Source organism: Oncorhynchus mykiss, chromosome 19, assembly GCF_057628025.1.
Source record: "Oncorhynchus mykiss isolate SJ-2025 chromosome 19, ASM5762802v1, whole genome shotgun sequence".
Taxonomy (NCBI): Eukaryota; Metazoa; Chordata; class Actinopteri; order Salmoniformes; family Salmonidae; genus Oncorhynchus; species Oncorhynchus mykiss.
In genome coordinates this window covers 34954591-34981886 of record NC_143040.1, presented here as the reverse complement: position 1 = coordinate 34981886, position 27296 = coordinate 34954591, and the positions used below count along the sequence as shown (strand labels likewise).

Sequence of the window (27296 nt, the reverse complement as noted above, 5' to 3'; positions counted from 1 at the left end):
CATGTTACACAATAAATGTGTGTTTTGTTCGATAAAGTTAATCTTTATGTCCAAAAACATCATTTGAAATTGGTGTGTTATGATCAGAAATGCATTGCCTCAAACAAACATCCGATTAAAGTGCAGAGAGCCACATCAAATTACAGAAATACTCATAATAAACATTGATAAAAGATACAAATGATATGCATGGAAATATAGATCAACTTCTCCTTAATGCAACCTCTGTGTCAGATTTCAAAAAGGCTTTACGGCGAAAGCACACCTTGCGATTATGTTAGGTCAGCGCTAGTCACAGAAAGACATCCAGCCATTTTCCGAAGAAGGAGAGGTGTCAGAAAAGTCAGAAATAGCGTTATAAATATTCACTTACCTTTGATGATCTTGATCTGAATGCACTCCCAGGAATCCCAGTTCCACAATAAATGTTTGTTTTGTTCGATGAAGTCCATCATTTATTTTCTAAATACCTCCTTTTTGTTCGCGTTTAGCCCAGTAATCCAAATGCATAATGCGCGATCACTTGTTCAGACAAAATGTCAAAAAAGTTATTTTACAGTTCATAGAAACTTGTCAAACAATGTATAGAATCAATCTTTAGGATGTTTTTATCATAAATCTTCAATAATGTTCCAACCGGGGAATTCCATTGTCTTTAGAAATGCAATGTAACGCAACTACCGCTCATAGGCGCGTGCGTGATCAGCTCATGGCACTCTGCCAGACCTCTGGCTCAAACAGCTCTCATTCTCTCCTCCTTCACAGTAGAAGCCTCAAACAAGGTTCTAAAGACCGTTGACATCTAGTGGAAGCCTTAGGAAGTGCAATATGACCCCATAGACACTGTATATTTGATAGGCAATGACTTGAAAAACTACAGACTTCAGATTTTTTCTCAGGTTTTTGCCTGCCATATGAGTTCGGTTATACTCACAGACATCATTCAAACAGTTTTAGAAACTTCAGAGTTTTTTCTATCCAAATCTAATTATATGCATATTCTCGCTTTTGGGCCTGAGTAGCAGGCAGTTTACTCTGGGCACATTATTATCCAAGCTACTCAATACTGCCCCCCAGTCCCAAAGAAGTTAAACACATTCATTTTCCATTCTAAATTAAAATCTGCTGCTTATGATTCTCATGAGATGGGCCTTTCTGTGCTGGATCTATCTGATCTGACTTCTCTCTCTCGTGTGTCTCTGTGTGCCTGCCTCCCTCCCATATGAGAGACTAGGTATCTAACACCCCACTACCAATATCAGATTAGGGGTGGGGGGCAATTTCACCCCATCTCCAAATCAAATGTTTTTTTCCTCTCGCTTCGGCCATGCAGTGCGCCTCACAAAAGTGACTGCTGAAATTATTACATTTACCCGGTATATCAAACAACAATCAAAGTAAAATATGTTGTAAGCCTTGTTCAGCAGGTACTGTACAGCCAGATGAGTTGCCTCTTATTTTATTCCGGTAAAACAACATTTTCAACAGCACGTAGAGTGCCTTCAGAAAGTTTTCAAACCCCCTGACTGTTTCCACACTTTGTGTTACAGCTTGAATTTAAAATTGATTAAATTAATATTTTGTGTCACTGGCCTACACACAATACCGCATAATGTCTAAGTGGAATTATGTTTTGACACATTTTTTCAAATTAATAAAAAATGAAAAGCTGAAATGTCTTGAGTTAATAAGTATTCAACCCCTTTGTTATGGCAAGCCTTATTAAGTTCAGGCATAAGAATTTGCTTAACAAGTCACATAATTAGTTGCATGGACTCACTATGTGTGCAATGATGGTGTTTAACATGATTTTTGAATGACTACCTCATCTCTTTACCCCACACATACAATTATCTGTAAGGTCCCTCAGTCGAGCAGTGAATTTCAGACACCGATTCAACTACAAAGACCAGGGAGGGTTTTCCATGCCTCGTATAAAAAAACAGACATCGAATATCCCTTTGAGTATGGTGAAGCTGTTAATTACACTTTGAATGGTTAATCAATACACCCAGTCATTACGAAGATACAGGCATCCATCTGAACTCAGTTGGTGGAGAGGAAGGAAACCGCTCAGGGATTTCACCTTGAGACCAAATTAAAACAGAGTTTAATGGGTGTGATAGGATAAAACTGAGGATGGATCAACAACATCGTAGTTGCTCAACTGTGGGACCTTAGACAGGTGTGTGTGCCTTTCCAAATCATGTCCAATCAACTGAATTTACCACAGGTAGACTCCAATCAAGTTGTAGAAAAATTGGAAACAGGATGCATCTGAAGTCAATTTCGAGCCTCATTTTGAGTCTGAATACATATGTAAAGTTTTTTTATTTTACATGTATTTTTAAATCCTTAACCTTTTTTCTCTTCGTCATTATGGGGTATTGTTGATGAGGATTAAAAAAATCAATTTTAGAATAAGGCTATTTCCACATTTTGTTACATTGTGGGAATACTTTCCGAATGAACTGTATACCATGGCTTTAATTTAACCCATTTGATGGTAGAAATGTGTTCAACATCCACTGAAGTAGCTAGCAAGTTTACTAGATAGGACAGTAGTTGTCTTGGCAACCAAACAAACAGACCTGCTAGTTTAGCTAACCAACCATCAGTCCAAGCTTCCTATTATGAAAATTGAAATAAACAATGCCAATAATGTTTTCAATTTGACATTTACTTGCAAAAGCAGCTCAAACATAGAACATGTAAGAATAAACTATATCCATATATTTTTCTACTGTGCAAATAGACTCTGCGTCATAGGAAAATGATGTACACTCTTTAAGCCAATCAGAAATGAATATTCAACAAAGCCATTGTATACAACAAAGCCCCCCCCCCCCCCCCAAAAAAAAAAAAATATTTTTTTTTTCAGAACAAATCATGTGGACTCACATGTGTTTGGCTTGCTTGTATGACATCAACACAATATTTATTGTAGTCCTCTTAATTTACAGTATTTCCCTCACTCAGACGACAAAACATTTGCAAAAGTTGCCCAATTAGCAGGAGGATGGGGGCAACTTCTTGTAACGAGTGGTGCTCAAGTTCAGAAGACTGTCAGTCAAAACCCATACAGAGCTGTGAAGCGGAGGCCCTGAGCTCTGACATTATGTATAGCATGTTACTGGTACAGCCACTACATTCCAATTTAGGTGCTTATCAGTGTCCAAACCTGCCATTTTCGGGATGTAAAGGGTTAAACGAGGAATAGGGCAGAAATGTTGTCATAGAAAGACATTCCCTTGGTTCATTCTGTGTGTGTGTGTGTGTGTGTGTGCACACATTAGATGTGGACAGCAGCTTGCAGAGGCCTAGCCCCGCCCCTTCTGAGAACTCTTCCAGTGTCGAGCTGTTAGCCCCTCAGCAGAACGCATGGGTCTTATTCGAAGAGAAGCCCTGGCCCTCGCCCAATCCGCAGTCGCAGGTAAAAGGTAATTACTCGCTCACTATCGCTTTCTAGCTAAGTAGAATTCTGTACATTGTGAAAGGGACTCTCGCATACTCTGTATACTTGCAAAAATATCCTTTATTAAAAGTACACAGGTTTTGGTCACAGGTTCCCCCTATCATGATGATTTGGTCACCTCCTATTTCTCCTTCTTGTTCTTCCTCTTCCCTACCGTCCCTCTTGTCTCCATCCATGCTTTGATCTCCTCCACTGTTTTCTTCTCCTCTGTTGTTTTTTGCTTTGTTTCTCCCAGTCATCTTCGTCTTAACACGAATGTCTCCCTCCTCTTCGCTCTCCTTCATCTCCACCTCCCTCTGTGTTCACTCGTCCTACTCCTTGGTATTTATCGCTGCTTTCCTTCCTTCTCCAACCTCCTCTACTCTCTCTTCCTCTTCACCTCTGGCGTCTCCCTTGAAAACGACAGACCGTGATAGGCGTCTGTTGTCTATCCAGTGCAGTAGAGTATGCTGGGTAATGGCACCATACTCGATGGCTGCCACCCAGGAGTGTACAGTATGTGTTGCTCTCTCTGCTGGTCTCTGAAGTGGTGCACTAACACACACTAACACGACACAGTCAGCACCAACACACACCAAGGCTGAAAAGTAGCCATTATACCACACATTCCCACATGGGGGTGGGGAGGAAAGGGTGAATCAGGGAAATTGATTGAAATCTCCAAATATCTGATCTTTAGAAAATTGAAAACATGTATTTTTGTATAGTGTACACGACCAACGTTAAAATCACAGAATTGTAATTGCAACAAAACATTTTAACCAAAGTTTAAATATTTTCTTGTGGTCGTTTATGGAAGTCATTCTTGATGACCAAAACTACATTTAAACTAGCAGACAATCATCATTGGTATTGGGGGTATCTATGCCCCATACTCATTTGTAAAAGTCTTAGTTAACAAAGAGTAGATACTCCCATTGAGTCATTACAACACTAGCTAACTGCATGTAACTGAACATTTTCTGGGGGGCTTGGTCATTACCTAATGCAGCGGCTATGACTGAAGAAAAACGAGCGTTGTCTTGGGGTTTGGTTTAATGTGTGTGTCTCTTGTGTGTGTTCACACATGGAAAGCGTTTATACATTCAGTCGCTCACCCTTTCACACCGAACAAAAATGTAAACTCAACGCGCAACAATTTCAAAGATTTTACAGATTTACAGTTCAGGAAATCAGTCAGTTGAAATAAATTAATTAGGCCTTAATCTATGGATTTCACATGACTGGGAATACAGATCTGGATCTGTTGGTCACAGATACCTTAACAAAACAAAAAATAGGGACGTGGATCAGAAAACCAGTCAATATCTGGTGTGACCACCATTTGCCTCATGCAGTGCAACACATCTCCTTGGCATAGAGTTGATCAGGCTGTTGATTATTGCCTGTGGAATGTTGTCCCACTCCTCTTTAATATCTGTGTGAAGTTGCTGGATATTAGCGGGCACTGGAACACGCTGCCGCACATGTCGATCCAGAGCTTCCCACTATTGCTCAATGTGTGACATGTCTGGTGAGTATGCAGGCCATGGAAGAACTGGGACATTTTCAGCTTCCAGGAATTGTCTACCTCTGCTTGTGACATGAGGCTGTGCATTATCATGCTGATACGTGAGGTGATGGCGGCGGTTGAATGGCACGACAATGGGCCTCAGGATGTCTCCAGTGTGCCAGTGGCCAGCGAAGGTGAGCATTTGCCCACTGAAGTCAGTTATGACGGCAAACTGCAGTCCGGTCATGGGCCTGGTAAAGTTGACGAGTACCCAGATGAGCTTCCCTCAGACGGTTTTTGACAGTTGTGCAGACATTCTTTGGTTGTGCAAACCCACAGTTGTCTGGGGGGGCTGGTCTCAGATGATCATGCCGGTGGAGAAGCTGGATGTGGAGGTCCTGGGCTGGCGTGGTTACACTTGGTTTGCGATTGTCAGTCCGGTTGGACGTACTGCCAAATTCTCTAAAAGGACGTTGTAGGCAGCTTATGGTAGAGAAATTAAAATGAATTTCTCTGGCAACAGCTCTGGTGAACATTCCTGCAGTCAGCATGTGAAATTGCACATCCCCTCAAGACTTGATATGCCACACCTGTCAGGTGGATGGATTATCTTGGCAAAGGAGAAACGCTCACTAACAGGGTGTAAACATTTGTGCGCAACATTTGAGAGAAATACGCTTTTTGTGCTTATGGAACATTTCTGTGATCTTTTATTTCAGCTCATGAAACGTGGGACCAACACTTTACATATTGCGTTTATATTTTTGTTAATTATAGAATCGTTCCATACTCCAAGTCAATATTTACGTCTTAAGAAGGTATGCCCCTCTTATTATATAGCCTGGTCAGAAATCCCGATCTACGGTTTGCAATGCTCCCACGTAGGGAAATAAGGCCTGGAAGAAGAGCCCAGTGGCTTCAGGCTTCTCGGCGTGTGAAATGTGGGGAACCGGTGTCCAAGTACGCTACACGTAGCTATGTGTGTGGAAAACATTTCATCACAGGTAAGACATTTAACTTGTTTAGTATAGTCTGTAACTCCACTCACTACTTGTAGCTATATAGTCTGTTTGTGTTGTTGGTCTTGGCTAGCTCAATGTTCCGGCCGGTAGCTAGCTAGCACTCACTCGTGGCAGCTCGCACCGCCATAAATGGGGCATAAGGGAAGCCCTACAATATTATGTTTGCCTAAGTAGTGAGGAGGCTCGGGAGCAGGCCATGTTGAAAGGTCATCTGTAGACATGTTGTACTTTTCTTACATTTTGAAATGGACTAAACCAAGCAGACAATGTTTTTCTGAACTTTGTTTTCTGTTATGAGGAATCTCCTTTATATGAATCTGTATTTCTAAGGCATTCTGGTAGATTTAGTTATTATTGTAGGTTCAAGTACAGATAAATACATGGCCCTCCCATATTAATTACAGACGTGTTAATTAAAAACTCCACAGCCAATGATCAACAGCAAAGGGGGTTGAATGACACTCCTATACATTGGTTTATTTATTTGGTAAAAAAAAAAGTATAGTGTTTGCGTGTTTATGATAGTGTGTGTAACCATGTGTCTCTGCCGCTTTGTCAGGTACTTCTAGACACAGTGTCTGTTCCACGGCCAGTTTCTGGAGTGCCGTCCCGCCCTCAGAGAGCAGCTGGACCCAATCAGAACCAGGCTCAGTCTGGACCACACAATCAGGGAAGAGCTCTGTGAGCATGGGGGCGTCATCTTGTGATCTTCCCTCCCTAAACGCAGAGGAACGGCACAATGAGTCGTCATCCCGACCCCAGTCACCCAGTGAGTATGCGCGCACACACACACACACTCATATTGTGTGTATGTTTTGTTGGGAAATAGTTAGTTATTGGGAAAGAGTACTTGGCCTCTAAGCCCCTCAGGTGTGCTACAGAAAGGAAGTGGGCAATGGTAGTCATAGATTTCTGCCTACTTAAATTATTAGATAAGGTACACACACACACACACACACACACACATACATTGCGCTTACAAGACCACACCTTCCTCTGACTCTCTCCCTGTCTGTGACTCAGCTCAATTGCGTTCAGCCACTCCCTCCGTCAGAAACAGAGAAGGGGAAGGGAGAGAAGAGGTAAGGAGAGGGGAATGAATTTAGAGGAGAGCAGAGTCCAGCGGCCTGCTCCCTAAGGATGAGGGAGCTTAGAAGGAAGTTTGGTAGGGATGAGGAGGACATGACTTATACTGTGTGGGACAGAGAGAAGCTGCCTTAGATATAAATGTTTTTCTATCCACGTTGAATTGATTTGCTACAGCAAGTCACACAGAAAAGTGAAGTAAAGCATGTGTTGGAACCGCTAGGAATAGTGTTTGAGGAAATGTTCTATGTGTTTAGGGATGTGGTCTGTTCTTGCTTGTATATTTCAACAGAAAAGAGAGAGACTAAGGGAGAAATCTCAGGCTGATGGGACACGCGCGCGCAAGTTTCCATAGAGACAGGGTTAGAGGGGACAGAGTCTTGGCGAGTTGAATATTTCTCTTGATGAGATAAATGGGCTTGTCCTCATAGCCGGTCTCACTCACTCACTCACTCACTCACTCACTCACACACACACACTCACTCACACACACACACTCGCACGCACGCACGCACGCACGCACGCACGCACGCACGCACGCTCGCACGCACGCACGCACACACACACACACACACACACACACACACACACACACACACACACACACACACACACACACACACACACACACACACACACACACGAACGAATGCTGCACCATTCAATACCATAGTGCCCTCGAAGCTCATCACTTAGCGAAGGACCCTGGGATTAAACACCTCCCTCTGCAACTGGATCCTGGACTTCCTGACGGGCCTCCCCTAGCTGGTGAGGGTAGGCAACAGCATATCTGCCACGCTGACCCTCAACTCAGGGGCCCCTGAGGGGTGTGTGCATAGTCCTCTCCTGTACTCCCTGTTCACCTACGACTCAAACCCCATTAAGTTTGCCAATGGCGGTAGGCCTGATCACAGTGAGACAGCCTACAGGCAGGGGGTCGGAGACCTGGCAATATGGTGCCAGGACAACAACCTCTCCCTTAACGTCAGCAAGACAAAGGAGCTGATTGTGGACTACAGGAAATGGAGAGCCGAGCAATATTTGCTATTTATTTGCTATTTTTCTTACATTTTAACTCTGCATTGTTTGGAAAGGGCTTGTATGAGGCCAGTGGTGACTTTAAAACAGTTATAGTTTAATGGCTGTGATAGGATAAAACTGAGGATGGATCAACAACATTGTAGTTACTCCACAATACTAACCTAAATGACAGAGTGAAAAGAAGGAACAAAAGAAGGAATAAAAAATATTCCAAAACATGCATCCTTTTTTGCAGTAAGACGCTAAAGTAAATCTGCAACAAATGTGGCAAAGAAATTAACTTAATGTCCTGAATACAAAGCGGTATGTTTGGGGCAAATCCAACACATCACTGAGTACCACTTTTCATATTTTCAAGCATGGTGGTGGCTTCATCATTTTATGGGTATCCTTGTCACTGGGGTGGACTAGTTTTTTTTTAGGATAAAAAGAAACAGAATAACACTAAGCACAGGCAAAATCCTAGCGGAATACCTGATTCGGTCTGCTTTCCAACAGACATGGGGAGCAAAATTCCCCTTTCAGCAGGACAATATTGTAAAAAAAACAATTCCAAATATATGGACTTGCTTACCAAGATGACGTTGAATGTTCTTGGGTGGCCTAGTTACAGTTTCGACTTAAATCGTCTTGAAAATCTATGGCATGCCTTCAAAATGGCTGTCTCGCAATGATCAACAACCAACTCGACAGAGCTTGAAGAATTTTAGAAAGAATAATGTGCAAATATTGTACCATCAGGTGTACAAAGCTCTTAGACTTACCCAGAAAGACTCACACCTCTAATCGCTGCCAAGGGCGATTCTAGCATGTATTGACTCAGGAGTGTGAATACTTATGTAAATGAGATATTTCTGTATTTAATTTTCAATAAAGTTGCACACAAAAAGAATACATGTTTTCACTTTGTCATTATGGGGTATTGTGTGTAGGTGGGTGAGAGAAATACTTAATACATTTTGAATTCAAGGCTGTAACACAACAAAATGTGGAATAAGTCAAGGGGTATGACTACTTTCTGAAGCCACTAAGTATTCAATCTTTCTCTCACTCACCCTCTTTCTCTCACTCTTTCATGATATGTTCATTTTCTCTTCCCGGTCCCCCTCTGTTGCTCCCTTTTTTTCATTAATCCTTCCATAAGTAAGCAGTAGTGTTAACAGGAAGTGGATTTGTCTGTTGATATGATTATTGTGCATACCCGTCTGGAGCACTAGAGACTCCCAAAGTGGGGCTGGCTGCGTCTCAATATTCTCCTCTCATGGTCTCCTTTCCTTTTAATAGACTGAGATGAGGAGAGAAAAACATTTGATTATTGAGATACAACTTTAATGTTGACTGAGAAGTTCTATATTATATGGAACAGACTGCCTTATCTTCTGTCTCTTCTCTGGAGTAACCTAGTCCTAGTATACGAGACAAGGGAAAGAAACACACACACACACACACACATTCCCAGCAAGAGGGGAAGGAAGCGTTGAAGTGGCTGCTTCTTCTTTCTTAATGAGGGGTTGTGACAGAACTTCTGTTGTTTTGGAGGGAAGGTTGGGAGTTATCCCTGTGTTTATGGTGGAAATTGGACAGTGGGAGAGGTGTGTGTATATCTCTGTCATTCTAAAATGCGCTACACTAGTAATAATTCTCGGGGGTTCGGGGCAGAAGTTCGGGGCAGAAGTTTTTGCGAGTGTGTGTGTCCATGAATGATGGATTGTGTGTGTGTGTGTGTGTGTTCAGCTGTGCTTGTCAGTTCAGCTAGGAAGGCAGCCTTAACAGGGAGAGACATAGTAGAGGAGACTAGAGATGCACAGTCTGGCTCACACTCACTCAATCACTTACTCACTACCACAATGGTTTGGGGCGAGTTCCAACATGAAAATATAGGTTGTCCTGTTAGACCGAATCCTCCTCCCCTCCCCTGTAATTACCTTTTCCCTAGAGCACTATTTTTTTTTTTTTTTACCTTTTATTTAACCAGTAAGGGCTCATTGAGATTTGAAATCAAATTTTCAAGCGCGTCCTGGGCAAGATAGGCAGCACCAAGTCATTACACAATTACAGACAGACAACATGAAAAACTACAAGTAATCCAGTAAGAACAGTAGAATTCACAAGAGTATAACAAAATCATAAACCAGCAAATTATAAACATTGACAGTATTTTGTAAGGCGTTCCAAGCCGATGGCGCGGAGTACATAAAAGCCCTTTTACCAAATTCAGTACGGACGTTTGGAACAGTTAGCAGGATAAAGTCCTGCGAACGAAGAGATTACCCATCACATTTCTGAACAATAAAAATGCCCAAGTAAAATGGTAGTAAACCCAAAATTGCTTTGTAAATAAAAGTATACCAGTGACTGAGCCTACGAGTGACTAGAGAAGGCCAGCCAACCCTGGTATACAAAGTGCAGTGGTGCGTAAGGATTTTGCAGTTTAAAATAAATCTCAATGTGCCATGGTAAAGGGTGTCAATTGTTCTCAAACACTGAGCGAAAGCATTCATATATAAAATATCCCCATAGTCTAGTAAAGGCATACATGTAGCTGATACTAGCCTCCTTCTGGCTTCAAAAAGAAAAACAGGTCTAATTCCTAAAATAAAATCCCAACTTCAATTTTTTTGTAAGTTGTTGAATATGCAATTTAAAGAGAGGCCGTCATCAATTAAAATTCCAAGATATTTATGATGTTACAGTCTCAATCTCATTGCCCTGACAGATAGTAATAGGTGAAAGGTTCAGAGATCTATTTCTTTCTTTAGAAAACACCATTAGTTGAGTTTTGTCAGTATTGAGTATAAGCTTCAATTGACACAAGGTATGTTGAACAGTAGAAAAAGCAGTTTGGAAAGATTTTGTGACACACGAGGCACAACAATAAATAACAATATCATCAGCATAAAAGTGAAGTTGTGCATTTTGCAAATTTTTGTCTAAATTATTATATAAATAGTGAATAAGAGGGGACCAAGTACAGAGCCCTGGGGCACATGATTACAGACAGACAATTTAGCAGACATAAGCCCATCAACTTGAGTGCACTGAGTTCTATCAGACAGATAGTTAGCAAACCATGCAACTGCATGCTCTGAAAGACTTACACCTGACAATCTCTGCCTCGGTATAGCATGATCAACTGTATCAAAAGCCTTAGAGAGATTAATAAAAGTGAGACACAGTGCTGTTTTTTGTCAAGGGCTTCAGTGATATCATTTAAAACCTTATTGGCTGCTGTAATTGTGCTATGCTTCTTCCTGAAGCCCGATCGGTATATTGATAAAATAGAGTTAGTGTATAAAAACTCTTTTAGCTGTTTACTCACAAGGTTTTCAAGTATTTTCACCAGGGGTGACAGCTTTTGAGATTGGGCTATAATAATTTAAAGAGTTGGATCTCCCCCTTTTTAAAAATACTGATTTCCAGATCTTTGGAATTTCATTACATTCCAGGATTAAATTTGAACATATATGTAAGTGGTTCAGCTATGAAAACAGCTGCCAGATTTAAAAAGCAGGGATCCAAAAGATCAGGAGCTGCAGGCTTTCTCTGATTTAAGGATTTCAGGGCTATATGTACCTCCTGCACTGAGAATGGCAAAAAGCTATATATCAGCGCAACAATCAGAACGGTCTCTCATTGTGTGTGATGGCAAATGTTCTCTGTGCTGTAATAAACACCCAACATAACGCTTCCTTTTGACTAGAGCTCAGAAAAATGACTTGTGTCATGCAAGAAGTAGATGTCCTAACCGACTTGCCAAAACTATAGTTTGTTAACAAGAAATTTGTAGTGTGAGAGTGGTTGAAAAATTTGTTTTAATGACTCCAACCTAAGTGTATGTAAACTTCCGACTTGAACTGTGTGTATGTATATATATATATATATATATATATATATATATATATACTACTCAAAAAAATAAAGGGAACACTAAAATAACACATCCTAGATCTGAATGAATGAAATATTCTTATTAAACACTTTTTTCTTTACATAGTTGAATATGCTGACAACAAAATCACACAAAAATTATCAATGGAAATCAAATTTATCAACCCATGGAGGTCTGGATTTGGAGTCACACTCAAAATTAAAGTGGAAAACCACACTACAGGCTGATCCAACTTTGATGTAATGTCCTTAAAACAAGTAAAAATGGGGCTTAGTAGTGTGTGTGGCTGCCACGTGCCTGTATGATGCCTGGGCATAATCTTGATGAGGTGGCGGATGGTCTCCTGAGGGATCTCCTCCCAGACCTGGACTAAAGCATCCGCCAACTCCTGGACAGTCTGTGGTGCAAGACATGATGTCCCAGATGTGCTCAATTGGATTCAGGTCTGGGGAACGGGCGGGCCAGTCCATAGCATCAATGCCTTCCTCTTGCAGGAACTGCTGACACACTCCAGCCACATGAGGTCTAGCATTGACTTGCATTAGGAGAAACCCAGGGCCAACCCCACCAGCATATGGTCTCACAAGGGGTCTGAGGATCTCATCTCGGTACCTAATGGCAGTCAGGCTACCTCTGGCGAGCACATGGAGGGCTGTGGGGCCCCCCAAAGAAATGCCACCCCACACCATGAATGACCCCCCGCCAAACCGGTCATGCTGGAGGATGTTGCAGGCAGCAGAACGTTCTCCACGGCGTCTCCAGACTGTCACGTCTGTCACGTGCTCAGTGTGAACCTGCTTTCATCTGTGAAGAGCACAGGGCGCCAGTGGCGATTTTGCCAATCTTGGTGTTCTCTGGCAAATGCCAAACGTCCTGCACGGTGTTGGGCTATAAGCACAACCCCCACCTGTGGACGTCGGGCCCTCATACCACCCTCATGGAGTCTGTTTCTGACCGTTTGAGCAGACACATGCACATTTGTGGCCTGCTGGAGGTCATTTTGCAGGGCTCTGGCAGTGCTCCTCCTGCTCCTCCTTGCACAAAGGCGGAGGTAGCAGTCCTGCTGCTGGGTTGTTGCCCTCCTACGGCCTCCTCCAAGTCTCCTGATGTACTGGCCTGTCTCCTGGTAGCGCCTCCATGCTCTGGACACTACAAACCTTCTTGCCACAGCTCGCATTGATTTGCCATCCTGGATGAGCTGCACTACCTGAGCCACTTGTGTGGGTTGTAGACTCCGTCTCATGCTACCACTAAAGTGAAAGCACCGCCAGCATTCAAAAGTGACCAAAACATCAGCCAGGAAGCATAGGACCTGAGAAGTGGTCTGTGGTTATCACCTGCTGAACCACTCCTTTATTGGGGGTGTCTTGCTAATTTTCTATAATTTCCACCTGTTGTCTATTCCATTTGCACAACAGCATGTGAAATTTATTGTCAATCAGTGTTGCTTCCTAAGTGGACAGTTTGATTTCACAGAAGTGTGATTGACTTGGAGTTACATTGTGTTGTTTAAGTGTTCCCTTTATTTTTTTGAGCAGTGTATATTGAGCAGAACAGACATGCCTCTCTTGACATGTAGAGTTAAGGAATCATGTCAGTTCTAATCATGACATGTCTATGCAACAATCAGTGTGCAGTTGAAGTCGGAAGTTACATACACCTTAGCCAAATACATTTAAACCCAGTTTTTCACAATTCCTGACATTTAATCCTAGTAAAAATTCCCTGTTTTAGGTCAGTTAGGATCAGTTATTTTAACAATGTGAAATGTTAGAATAAAAGTACAGAAAATGATTTATTTCAGCTTGTATTTCTTTCATCACATTCCCAGTGGGTCAGAAGTTTACACACACTCAATTGGTATTTGGTAGCATTGCCTTTAAATTGTTTAACTTGGGTCAAACGTTTCAGCGAGCCTTCCACACGCTTCCCACAATAAGTTGGGTGAATTTTGGCCCATTCCTCCTGACAGAGCTGGTGTAACTGAGTCAGGTTTGTAGGCCTCCTTGCTCGCAAACACTTGTTCAGTTCTGCCCACAAATTTTCTATAGGATTGAGGTCAGGGCTTTGTGATGGCCACTCCCAATACCTTGACTTTGTTGTCCTTAAGCCATTTTGCCACAACTTTGAAAGTATGCTTGGGGTCATTGTCCATTTGGAAGACCCATTTGCAACCAAGCTTTAACTTTCTGACTGATGTCTTGAGATGTTGCTCCAATATATCCACATCATTTTCCTTTCTCATGATGCCATCTATTTTGTGAATTGCACCAGCCCCTCATGCAGCAAAGCACCCCTACAGCATGTTGCTGCCACCTCCGATGTTCACTGTTGGGATGGTGCTCTTTGGCTTACAAGCCTCCCCTTTTTTCCTCCAAACATAACGATGGTCATTATGGGAAAACAGTTCAGACTTGAGAACATTTCTCCAAAAAGTACAATCTTTGTCCCCATTTGCAGTTGCAAACCGTAGTCTGGCTCATTTTTATGGCGGTTTTGGAGCAGTGGCTTCTTCCTTGCTGAGCGGCATTTCAGGTTATGTCGATATAGGACTCGTTTTACTGTGGATGTAGATACTTTTGTACCTGTTTCTTCCAGCATCTTAACAAGGTCATTTGCTGCTGTTCTGGGATTGATTTGCACTTTTCACCCCAAAGTACGTTCATCTCTAGGAGACCGAACACGTCTCCTTCCTGAGCGGTATGACGGCTGCGTGGTCCCATGGTGTTTATACTTGCGTGTTATTGTTTGTACAGATGAACGTGGTACCTTCAGGCGTTTGGAAATTGCTCCCAAGGATGAACCAGACTTGTGGAGGTCTCCAATTTTTTTCTGAGGTCTTGGCTGATTTATTTAGATTTTCCCATGATGTCAAGCAAAGAGGCACTGAGTTTGAAGGTAGGCCTTGAAATACATCCACAGGTACACTACCTATCAGAAGCTTCTAAAGCCATGACATCATTTTCTGGCATTTTCCAAGCTGTTTAAAGGCACAGTCAACTAAGTGTATGTAAACTTCTGACACACTGGAATTGTGATACAGTGAATTACAAGTGAAATAATCTGTCTGTAAACAATTGTTGGAAAAATGACTTGTCATGCACAAAGTAGATGTCCTAACTGACTTGCCAAAGCTTTAGTTTGTTAACAAGGCATTTGTGGAGTGGCTGAAACACTTAGGTTGGAGTCATTAAAACTTTTTTATGTAAACTTCCGACTTCAACTGTATGTAGCACCCACCTGAACGGAACAGTTTGTGTGTGTGAAGGGTGTTGTGTGTGTGTGTGAAGGGTGTTGTGTGTGTGTGTGAAGGGTGTTGTGTGTGTGTGTGAAGGGTGTTGTGTGTGTGGGAAGGGTGTTGTGTGTGTGAAGGGTGTGTGTGTGTGTGAAGGATGTGGGACATAATTAAAGTGGGGAAAAACTGAGTAACTAGTACTCAAAATTATAGCGGGAACAGATTAGCCATGGGATGTCCTGAGGTTCTCAGAGATCCCTGCAGGGGGCCACTACCAACACTTTAAAGACTGACCTTTGACTTCAGGTTTGACCTTTTGACATTCAGGTTCACTTTAAAATGAGTGTGCGGGTGGGGGTGCTGCAAATATTTTCGATGGATACAGTAAGGGCACAATTTTTACTTTGTCATTTTAGTCATTTAGCAGACACTCTTTTCCAGAGTGACTGACAGGAGCAATTGGGGGAGGGTTTCCCAAACTTGGTGTTGGGACTTGGGACCCCAAGTGGTGCACATTTAGTTCAGTTGTGTCGTGCTAGGGTAAAAAACAAAATATACACCCCTTGGGGTCCCCAGGACTGAGTTTGGGAAACGCTGAATTATGGTAAAATGCCCTGCTCAAGGGCACATCAACAGATTTTTGACCTAGTCGGCTCGTTGATTCGAACCCACCTTTCAGTTATTGGCCCCAAGCTCTTAACCGCTAGGCTACCTGCCGAAATTCACACACCAATAGTGTTAGCTGGCCCGAGAGTTCTTAGCAACTCTGAACGTAATCTGCACCGATTTTACAAATGGACCCGTGAAAAATGTCGGCTGTCAGACGTCTACAGCAGGGGGTCCCTAAAAGAGAGCGTGCTGAACGATCGCCAGATGAACGCGAGATCCACTTTCGGTGCGATGTGTGCGAGCGAGCCTTAAGTCCCTGTTGCTGACTGTACTGCTCAATAATGGAGCGCATGGTTAACGCCTGCTAAGGTACACACACTTGTGCACGCACACACACACGTAATATGCATGTGTAGACCCATGCTCATAGATCAACTACTACACAGGTAAGCAACCAGCGGAGGCGTAGATTAAAAGGCTGACAGACTGTTTAACTGACGAATGTAAGTAGTGAGAGAAAGGGGAGAAAGGGGAAGGTAAATAGTGAAGGGAAGTAGTTTGAACGAGAGAAAGCGAATTAGAAAGAGACATGGAGAGAGTGTGGGGAAAATGTGAAAAGAGAGGGGGGCAGAGATTTGAGGTAAATATTCCTGAAGAAAGGTACGAGAGAGAGGACCCGAACAAAGTAAACAGAGAAAGAGGGAGAAGTAGGCAGGCTCCTACCCGCTCCTACATGCCCCTGTTGAACTATGCAGGGTGGCTGCTGAGTCACATGACCTGACCTACAGCCAGCACTATGGAACAGCAGGGAACTCCTCTCCCTAGTCAGCCTTTCATCCAGCTCACGCGCACACACCCGACAGACCACACACTCCTTTACTGTGATACTACTTGGTGAGCGACACTTCATTTTCTTTTGCACATCTTTGACTAGTTATTTTCTTTTGTCTTCACCCCTTTAGTTACATCTTTGCAAGGTGTGTGGTGTGTATGTGTTTGGAGGGGGAAGTGTAGTGTAAGTGTGTAATGTTTGGGTGGAGTGGTTTGCTGTCTTTGTTTGCAGTGTGTGAGTGAATGATCCTGCTGGGTAGCCTTTCCTGTGTAAATGTCCTTGACTTGAGAGTGTGAGAATAGAAGACGAATCAATTGTGAAAAGCCTTATTGTTGTGTTCTTTGCTCTGCCACGTTAGTTGCTGATATAACGGAAACGTCTCTGCTGTCTTCTGAGATAGCTAAACCGGAGGGAGAGAACAGGGTAGACGGAGGGAGTGAATGAGAGAGATCTGCTGAGAGAGAGTGAGTGGGTGCATGTGTGTGTGTGTGTGTTTCTAAATTCCCACTCTGTTAAGTCCTGATGAAGTTTTAGAGGGGTGTTCTCTCTCTCGTGCCACTGAGTCTTCATTGTGGTCTCTACTTGGCAAGACAGCCTGATCATCTGGCGCTTAGCAACAGGAGCCAGTCTTTTCACAGGGTCTTAGTCCACTGTTGATGAATAATGACACCCTCCCTCCCATCTCTATTGCTGTCTCGCGGCTGGTCGCTGAAGCAAGAGGTGTGTGTGTGTTTGTGCGCATGTGTGTGTACACTTTGCAGTCAATACAAAGCAAATGAAACTAAAACTAGTTAAAGGGATGTGATATCAGTTATTCAGCGACATGTTAGTAAACTGTGCGCGTGTGTGTGTGCGCGTGTGTGCGCGCGTGTGTGTTATATGTGCCCAAGTTCTATTAGCCGTATGTACGGGATACGCATGGTATACATCGTCCAACAAAGTACTTATGTGAAGGATCCTTCTCAACAATACAACAACAATAAAAGATAAGAATATGAACATAAAGTAAATGGCTCAATAGAATAGAATAAACGTTTTAGCATAAATATAATAATTTATAGTCCAATATTTACACGTGTATTGGGGAAGGGGAGGATGGGGGCAGTGTATAAACTGAGCATTACAAGAGTCTGGTAGCAGCAGTTACGATATGTGTGTGTGTGTGTGTAGCATGAATGTATATGTCTGTATATTGTGTTCTGTTGGCTGTATTCAATGGCAGTGGATAATGTATGTGTGCGTGTCTGTGTGTTAGTAGACTACCATTTGGCAGCCGGTCAGGTGCTGTAAATTTCCACTTTCCCAGTAATCCTCTCCTCTCCCCCAGTCTGGCTGGTTACCTCTGTCTTTCTTTCCTTCTGTTTCTCTCTCTGTCTTTCTTTCCTTCTGTTTCTCTCTCTGTCTCAACATGAAGAGACTTGTCCTCCAGAGCTCCCGACTACCACAGAAGTAGCCACAGTAGTTCACATACTTTTTAGGTGTTGTCGGCGGCACTCAAATATGGTCTCCCTCTTCCCTGTCCTCCCTTTATCTCCTCCTCTCTCCAGCCCACAGATACCCGATAAGTCACCACGGCTCAGCAGCTCACCCATTTGCTTTTGTTTATCCAAAGAAGTCTAAAGCCCCATTTTTTTTTTTACCTGGTCCTAACATGTCCTTTGTCTTGATCTTGTCCACATTCTGATTGTGGCCACATTTTTAGAACGGTGTAGAGGATTAAAAGACACATTGTGATCTGATTGTGATCAGGTCTTCCTGACCACCTCGAGAGGTAGTCGTGCACACGTTGTCTGGATATCTTACATGTGTAGACAGATCTGGACGGTGAAACAATTTAAATTATAGTTTTCCTGCCTTCTAAAATCATCGATATGTGTCTTAAAATGTATAGAGGTAGACCAGAAGCCACATCCCTTATTGGCAGAGGAGTGGCAACCCTGATTAGAAGCAGCTGCTGGTCATCGGTTGTTCACCTGTGTTCCCTGTAAATGCTGTTTTGAATTAAAGAGTTGTTCATTGAAGAATTGAAGAAGGCTGGAAAGCCAAAACATCTGTGTATGCTATCCCTCCTGCAATGGAAAAATATACAGTTGGAAGTCGGAAGTTTACAAACTTTGTTAACAAACTATAGTTTTGGCAAGTCGGTTAAGACATCTACTTTGTACATGACACAAGTAATTTTTCCAAAAATTGTTTACAGACAGATTATTTCACTTATAATGTCAGGAATTGTGAAAAACTGAGTTTAAATGTATTTGGCTAAGTCGTATGTAAACTTCCGACTTCAACTGTGTATATATATACCTTAGCCAAATACATTTAAACTCAGTTTTTCACCATTCCTGACATTTAACCGTTGTTTAACTTGGGTCAAGCGTTTCGGGTAGCCTTCCACAAGCTTCCCACAATAAGTTGGGTGAATTTTGGCCCATTCCTCCTGACGGAGCTGGTGTAACTGAGTCAAGTTTGTAGGCCTCCTTGCTCACACACTCTTGTTCATTTCTGGCCACAAATCTTCAATAGGATTGAGGTGAGGGCTTTTGTGATGGCCACTCCAATACCTTGACTTTGTTGTCCTTAAGCCATTTTGCCACAACTTTGGAAGTATGCTTGGGGTCATTGTCCATTTGGAAGACCCATTTGTGACCAAGCTTTAACTTTCTGACTGATGTCTTGAGTTGTTGTTTCAATATATCCACATCATTTTCCTTTCTCATGATGCCATCTATTTTGTGAATTGCACCAATCCCTCCTGCAGCGAAGCACCCCCACAACATGATGCTGCCACCCTTATGCTTGACGGTTGGGATGGTGTTCTTCGGTTTGCGAGCCCCCCCTTTTTCCTCCAAACATAACGGCTAAACCGTTCTATTTTTGTTTCATCAGACCAGAGGACATTTCTCCAAAAAGTATGGTCTTTGTTCCCTTGTACCGTAGTCTGTTTTTTTATGGCAGTTTTGGAGCAGTGGCTTCTTCCTTGCTGAGCGGCCTTTCAGGTTATGTCGATATAGGACTTGTTTTACTGTGGATATAGATACTTTTGTACCTGTTTCCTCCAGCATCTTCACAAGGTCCTTTTCTGTTGTTCTGGGATTGATTTGCACTTTTCGCACTAAAGTACGTTCATCTCAAGGAGACAGAACACGTCTCCTTCCTGAGCGGTATGACAGCTGTGTGGCCCTATTCAGGCGTTTGGAAATTGCTCCCAAGGATGAACCAGACTTGTGGAGGTCTACATTTTTTTTTCTGAGGTCTTGGCTGATTTCTTTTGATTTTCCCATGATGTCAATCAAAGAGGCACTGAGTTTGAAGGTAGACCTTGAAATATATCCACAGGTACACCTCCAATTGACTCAAATTATGTCAATTACCCTATCAGAAGCTTCTAAAGCCATGACATTTTTTCCCTGAAGTTTCCAAGCTGTTTAAAGGCACATTCAACTTATTGTATGTAAACCTCTAACCCACTGGAATTGTGATACAGTGAATTATAAGTGAAATAATCTGTCTGTAAACAATTGTTGGAAAAATGACTAAATGTCCTAACCAACATGCCAAAACTATAGTTTGTTAACTAGAAATTTGTGGAGTGGCTGAAAAAACAAGTTTAATGAGTCCAACCTAAGTGTATGTAAACTTCCGACCTCAACTGTGTATATATATACAGTACCAGTCAAAAGTTTGGACACACCTACTCATTCAAGGGATTTTCTTTATTTTGCTATTTTCTACATTGTAGAATAATAGTGACGACATCAAAACTCTGCCATAACATGTAGTAACCAAAATTATGTAGTAACCAAAAAAGTGTTAAACAAATCAAAATAGGTTCTATGTTTGAGATACTTCAAAGTAGCCACCCTTTGCCTTGATGTCAGCTTTGCACACTCTTGGCATAAAATTAGTTTTGAAACTCACAGGCAGCCAGTGCAGAGACCTTAAAACCGGTGTAATATGTGCTCTCCATCTGGTCTTGGTCAGTATCTGTGCTGCAACATTCTGTATGTTTTGCAGTTGACCAATGCCTTTCTTGGGAAGACCAGACAGGAGAGTATTACAGTAGTCAAGCCTGCTTGTAATAAAAGCATGGATGAGTCTCTCTGTATCAGCCTGAGAGAGAAATGTTCACAACTTGGCAATGTTCCTCAGGTGGTAAAAATCTATTTTGTTCACATTCCTAATGTGTGATGTGAAATTGAGTTCAGAATCTAAAATAACAGCTCGGTTTTTTTACCTGGTGTTTTATCTTTATTGCCTGTGAATTAAGATGTGCGGCCAGATTCTCTCTGTGCTTTGGCTCCAACAATAAGTACCTTGGTCTTGGTTTAGCTGGAGGAAGTTGTGAGCCATCCAAGTATTTAAATCACCAATACAGTCTAATTTATCTGTGGAGCTAAAATCCTGTAGTGACACAGAATTGTGAAGTTGTGTATCGTCTGCGTCGCAGTAAAAATCAATGCTATGTGTTCTGATGACTATGTCAAGGGGCAACATATATATAAACTGAACAGTACAAGGCCCAAAATGTAACCTTGTGGAATGCCACATGTGATTTGTATTTTCTCTGGGTTATGTTCACTAAGGGTGACAAACTGTCAACCGGTTAAATAGGTCCTGAACCAATTTATAACTGGACTGGAGAGGCCAACTCACCTCTCCAGTCTGTCCAGAATGACACCATGGTCAAGTGTCGAATGCAGCACTTAAATCCAAGAGTACAAGATCAGAGAGCGGTTTGGCATCTGTGTTGGCGCTAAGATCATTTACCACTTTAAGTAAGGTCGAGAGTTTGAGAGTTTGTCTATGCTGTGGTGTGCCTGAAAATCAGATTGGAATTTTTCAAAAATACAGTTGGCACTTAGGCAAAATTCTGGAAAAATTACTTTTCAAGAATGGACGTTTGGATATTGCTAAAAGCTGAAGAATCAAGATGACTTTTCTTCAGAAGGGGTTTCACCATAGCAGTTTTTAGTGCAGTGGGGAAAGTGCCTGTGAACAGGGAGTGATTTAACAATGGCTTGTAATTCATCAGATATGCAATTAACAACTGTTTTGAAGTAGGTGGTGGAAGTAGCATCTCAAGAAGGGAGGTAGAAGGCTTACATTGTGATATCACTTTCCTGAGCATTTCTGTGTTAACCAGGGAAAATAACTCCATAGTGCCATCAAACTTCTCATCATGTCTTGCTTGACAGATACCCAGCCTAATGTTTTTTATATTATCTCTGAAATATGCCTCAAACTCATCACATTTAGATGTCGTGAAAAGTTCACACAGGTTTGCAGGGGTAGGATTTATCAGGCCATTAATGTTCGAAGCACGCACTCAGATTATTCTGATTTATTAGCGATCAACTTGAGCCCGTCTGGCATTTCTAATTGTCTTGTTATATATGCCAAGTTGCTCTCTCAGAATATCCTAATGGACCTGCAACTTTGACTTTCTCCACTTCCGCTCTGCCTTTCTGCAATTTCTCCACGATCATCCAAGGGGGCTCTCTGTTTGGATGTGTCCTTCTTTCAACTTTACTGGAGCTTCAATGGTTACCCTTTAATTTGCTATTAATGTTATTAACTAAATCATCACAAGGAAGGCAGAATAGGTGGAGGAGTATTGTTTACACACTCAGTAAAATCTGTAGCAACTTCAGAGGTCAGATAGCGGTTTTTAATAATGCGTTCAGATTTACCCTGTACAAGGTAGTAAAAATCCAGTGGTGATCAGATAAAGCAACATCAACATTAGAGGATATGTTAATAGAAAGCCCCTTGTTAATAACCAGGTCTGGTGGAAAGCCCCTTGTTAATAACCAGGTCCGGTAGAAAGCCCCTTGGTAATAACCAGGTCCAGAGTATGTCCGCGGTTATGGGTGGGTCCAGTAACTTGGGATTAGGACGTGCATAGTGAGTAGTACAAGAAGGGATTCCTGTAGAGGGCCCAACAGCAGTGAATCCTGGGTAATGTAGGGTGAATAGACTACAAAGGCAGCAGCTAGTTGAAAGCCCAGTGGATTAGTATTGTGTTGGTTTGAATGGAGCCTTGTTGTATTGTAGGGTTAGTTAGCTTGCCTGGGGGAACTGTGAATTGTGAATTGTGAGCATGTCGGGTATGTATCTCTATGTCAACATGACCTTGGAGCCTCAACAGCCTTGCATGGCCTTGTGTGTGTCTATGTGTGTCCCTCTGCTTGGCAAATTAGTTTGCCACACTCGTACAGCAGAGTTCGGCCTGCATTGTCTGTGCTCAGAGGCCGAACATTTATCCTCTCTCTGTCTCTCTCTCTCTCCTCCCTATTTCTCGCTCTCGCTCTTCTCCCTATCTCTCCCTCCCTCTCTTCTTCCTCGATCTCTTCTCTCTTCCCCCCTCTCTCTCCTTCATCTCTCTTATCCTCTCTCACGCTCTCCCTCTCTATTAGAACAGAGCGTGGAAGACTGATACATTCTGAGTGGAGGAATGTAGTGAGGGGAAAGAGAGAAAGGAGAAGACATTCAGCTCACTCACAAGGAGCCTTGATACTAATCTATAGAAAGAGAAACATACGGACTGACTGGGATATCTCACTTTGTACTAATTGGTATATATGTTCAACTTTTAGTAAAGGTCTAAAGGAATTCCTTAGCAATTTTACAACAGTTGGGTTCCTTCAGGTCAAATGTGATTTTCCTCCGCTTTTCCTTTTGAATGTAGGCAGTCTATAGTATGTAGTAGAAGTTTAGAGAGCGGTATGGGGAAGACCTGTGGCTGCTGACACAGAAGAATTCGACCAAACACAATTTCCAGAGTCAGCGATCCTATTGTGATTGTACAATATGCGCACACGCACGCAAACATGCGCACACACACACATACACACACGCGCGCACAGTATAAACACTCAGCCCCCTCCTGTACTCCCTGTTCACCCATGACTGCGTGGCCACAGGTCAAACTCAATCATCAAGTTTTCTGATGACATAACAGTGGTAGGCCTAATTACCATCAATGACGAGATAGCGAGAGCCCTGGTGGAGTGGTGCCAGGAAAAATAACCTCTCCCTCAACGTCAACAAAATTAAGGAGAGGATTGTGGGTGACAGGAGACAGCAGAGAGAGCACGCCCCTATCCACATCAGCTGCAGTGGAGAGTGTGAAAAGCTTCAAGTTCCTCGGAGTGTATGTCACCGACGACGTGAAATTCGCACAGACAGTATGGTGAAAAAGGCGCAACAGCGCCTTTTCAACCTCATGAGGCGGAACAAATTTGGCTTGGCCCATAAGACCCTCACAAACTTCTACAGATGTACCATTGATGCACCATGTCGCTCTAGATCACCCTGTATATCACCCGGGCTATATCATCATACTGTTTTAACCACTACATATGTAAATACTGTATTCTAGTCATGGATCATCCTATATAACTACTGCTGTACACAACGTTTCTATTCATATACTGTCTATACTGTCTAAACACACCATTCTATGATACAAAACATTAAGGACACCTACTCTTTCCATGACATAGACTGACCAGGTGAATCTAGGTGAAGGCTATGGTCCCTTATTGATGTCACTTGTGAAGTGTGAGGGGGTCCAAATACTGGGAGGGGGTGAGGGGGGGGGTCTATATACTTTTGGTCATGTAGTGCATATGTATACAGCACATTCGGAAAGTATTCAGAACCCTTGACTTTTTACACATTTTGTTATATTACAGCCTTCTTCTAAAATGTATTAAATTATTTGTTTCCTCGTCAATCTACACACAATACCCCATAATGACGAAGCAAAAACAGGTTTGTTGAAGTATTTGCTCGTTTATTAAAAATAAAACTGAAATATCATATTTACATAAGCATTCAGACCCTTTACTCTACTTTGTTGAAGCACCTTTGGCAGTAATTACAGCCTTGAGTCTTCTTGAGTATGACGCTACAAGCTTGGCACATCTGTATTTGGAGAGTTTCTCCCATTCTTTTCTGCAGATCTTCTCAGGTTGGATGGGGAGCGTTGCTGCACAGCTATTTTCAGGTACTTCTTTGTCTCGATCCCGACTAGTCTCCCAGTTCCTGCCTCTGAAAAACATCCCCACAGCATGATGCTGCCACCACCATGCTTCACTGTAGGGATGGTGCCAGGTTTCCTCCAGACTTGACACTTGGCATTCAGACCAAAGAGTTCAATCTTTGTTTAATCATATGAGAGAATCTTGTTTCTCATGGTCTGAGTCTTTAGGTGCCTTTTGGCAAACTCAAAGTGCGCTATCATGTGCCTTTTACTGAGGAGTGGCTTCTGTCTGGCTACTCTACCATAAAGGCCTGATTGGTGGAGTACTGCAGAGATGGCTGTCCTTCTGGAAGATTCTCCCATCTCCACAGGGGAACATTAGAGCTCTGTCAGTGATCATAGGGTTCTTGGTCACCTCCCTGACCAAGGCCCCTCTCCCCAGATTGCTCAGTTTGTAATGTGACAAAATGTAGAAAAAGTCAAGAGGTCTGAATATTTTACGAATGCACTGTATGTATGTATGTATGCACTGTCTCTCTCTCAATTCAATTTCAATTTAAGGGATATATTGGCATGGGAAACATATGTTTACATTGCCAAAGCAAGTGAAATAGATAATAAACAAATTTGAAATAAACAATAAATAAAAAATAACAGCAAACATTACACCCACAAAAGTTCCAAAAGTATAAAGGCATTTCAAATGTCATATTATGTTCAAATAGTTAAAGTACAAAAGGTCCACCTCATTTTGTGGGCAGTGTGCACATAGCCTGTCTTCTCTTGAGAGTCAGGTCTGCCTACGGCGGCCTTTCTCAATAGCAAGGCTATGCTCACTGAGTCTGTACATTAGTCAAAGCTTTCCTTAAGTTTGGGTCATTCACAGTGGTCAGGTATTGTGTGTCTCTATCTCTCTCTGACATTGCTCATTTTGCTAGTTCTTTATTTTTTTGGATGTGTGCCTATTGTTTTGTATTGCTAGGTATTACTGCACTGTTGGAAGTTAGAAACACAAGCATTTTGGTGCACCGGCGATAACATCTTCAAATATGTGTACACGACCAAAAAACTTTTTATTGGATTTGAACACACAATCCAGGCCTCTCTGTCCATTTAAAGGCACAATATGTAGCTTTGGGCACAACTTTGTGTATTGGAATCTGCCACTATTCCTTTGAATCCTCCTAGTAGTTGTTTCAATCAAATTCAATTTCTAAAGCCATTTTTACATTAGCAGATGTCAGAAAGTGCTACACAGAAACCCAGCCTAAAACCTCAAACAGCAAGCAATGCAGAAGCACGGTGGCTAGGAAAAACTCCTGAGAAAGGAAGGAACCTAGAGAGGAACCAGGCTCTGAGGGGTGGTTAGTCATCTTCTGGCTGTGCCAGGTAGAGATTCTAAGTATAAGTACATGGCCATAGGTGTCCAGCAGGGTCAAATAATAATCACAGTGGTTGTAGAGGGTGCAACCTCAGGAGTAAATGTTAGTTGGCTTTTCATAGCCAAGCATTCAGAGGTTGAGACAGCAGGTGCGGTAGAGAGAGAGAGAGAGAGAAAGTCAAAAACAGCTGGTCCGGGAAAAGGTAGCATGTCCGGTGAACAGGTCAGGGTTTCATAGCCGCAGGCTGGATCAGCAGTTCGACAAGTTGGACTGAGGACAGCCAGGAGTCATCAGGCCAGGTAGTCCTGAGGCATGGTCCCGGGGCTCAGGTTCTCCGGGAGGGGAGGGAGAATTAGAGGGAGCATACTTTAATTCACACAGGACCCTAGATAAGATGGGAGAATTACACCAGCTATAACAGCCTAAACGCATGAGATAATGAGCAGCATTAGTCACTCAGTTTCAATAAATGGTTTCATACTATGTACAGTTGTGGCCAAAAGTTTTGAGAATGACACAAATATACATTTTCACAAAGTTTGCAAAGATATTTTTGTCAGATGTTACTATGGAATACTGAAGTATAATTACAAGCATTTCATAAGTGTTAAAGGCTTTTATTGACAATTACATGAAATTGATTCAAGAGTCAATATTTACAGTGTTGACCCTTATTTTTCAAGACCTCGGCAATCCACCCTGGCATGCTGTCAATTAACTTCTGGGCCACATCCTGACTGATGGCAGCCCATTCTTGCTTAAGCAATTTGTGGGTTTTTCTTTGTCCACCCGCCTCTTGAGGATTGACCACAAGTTCTCAATGGGATTAAGGTCCGGGGAGTTTCCTGGCCATGGACCCAAATTATCAATGTTTTGTTCCCTGAGCCACTTAGTTATCACTTTTGCCTTATGGCAAGGTGCTCCATCATGCTGAAAAAGACATTGTTCGTCACCAAACTGTTCCTGGATGGTTGGGAGAAGTTGCTCTCGGAGGTACCATTATTTAGTCATGGCTGTGTTCTTAGGCAAAATTGTGAGTGAGCCCACTCCCTTGGCTGAGAAGCAACCCCACACATGAATGGTCTCAGGATGCTTTACTGTTTGCATGACACAGGACTGATGGTAGCGCTCACCTCGTCTTCTCCGGACAAGCTTTTTTTCCGGATGCCCCAAACAATCGTAAATTGGATTCATCAGAGAAAATTGACTTTACCCCAGTCCTCAGCAGTCCAATCCCTGTACCTTT

At 42.5% G+C, this 27296-nt stretch overlaps 1 protein-coding gene and 1 long non-coding RNA gene across 4 annotated transcripts in view; one reads left to right on the top strand and one right to left on the bottom strand.

Annotated features, from left to right (window-relative positions):
- Nucleotides 1-27296, top strand: part of ston2 (stonin 2) — a 46925-nt gene that overhangs the window by 7943 nt on the left and 11686 nt on the right. The window contains exons 3-4 of one of the 3 annotated variants that reach the window (XM_021573703.3): nt 3297-3440; nt 6549-6758. In XM_021573703.3, coding sequence (XP_021429378.3) covers nt 3297-3440; nt 6549-6758 — 354 coding nt within the window. Of the gene's footprint in view, nt 1-3296; nt 3441-6548; nt 6759-16391; nt 16744-27296 lie in introns of those variants that run through there. The other 2 variants (XM_090210815.1, XM_021573706.3) reach the window with 2 other exon arrangements.
- LOC149975178 (uncharacterized) lies at nt 6441-9518 on the bottom strand. Its single transcript, XR_016488904.1, has 2 exons — nt 9318-9518; nt 6441-6706 (listed from the first exon to the last, which is right to left on the bottom strand). It is a non-coding gene; the product is annotated as an uncharacterized LOC149975178 (long non-coding RNA).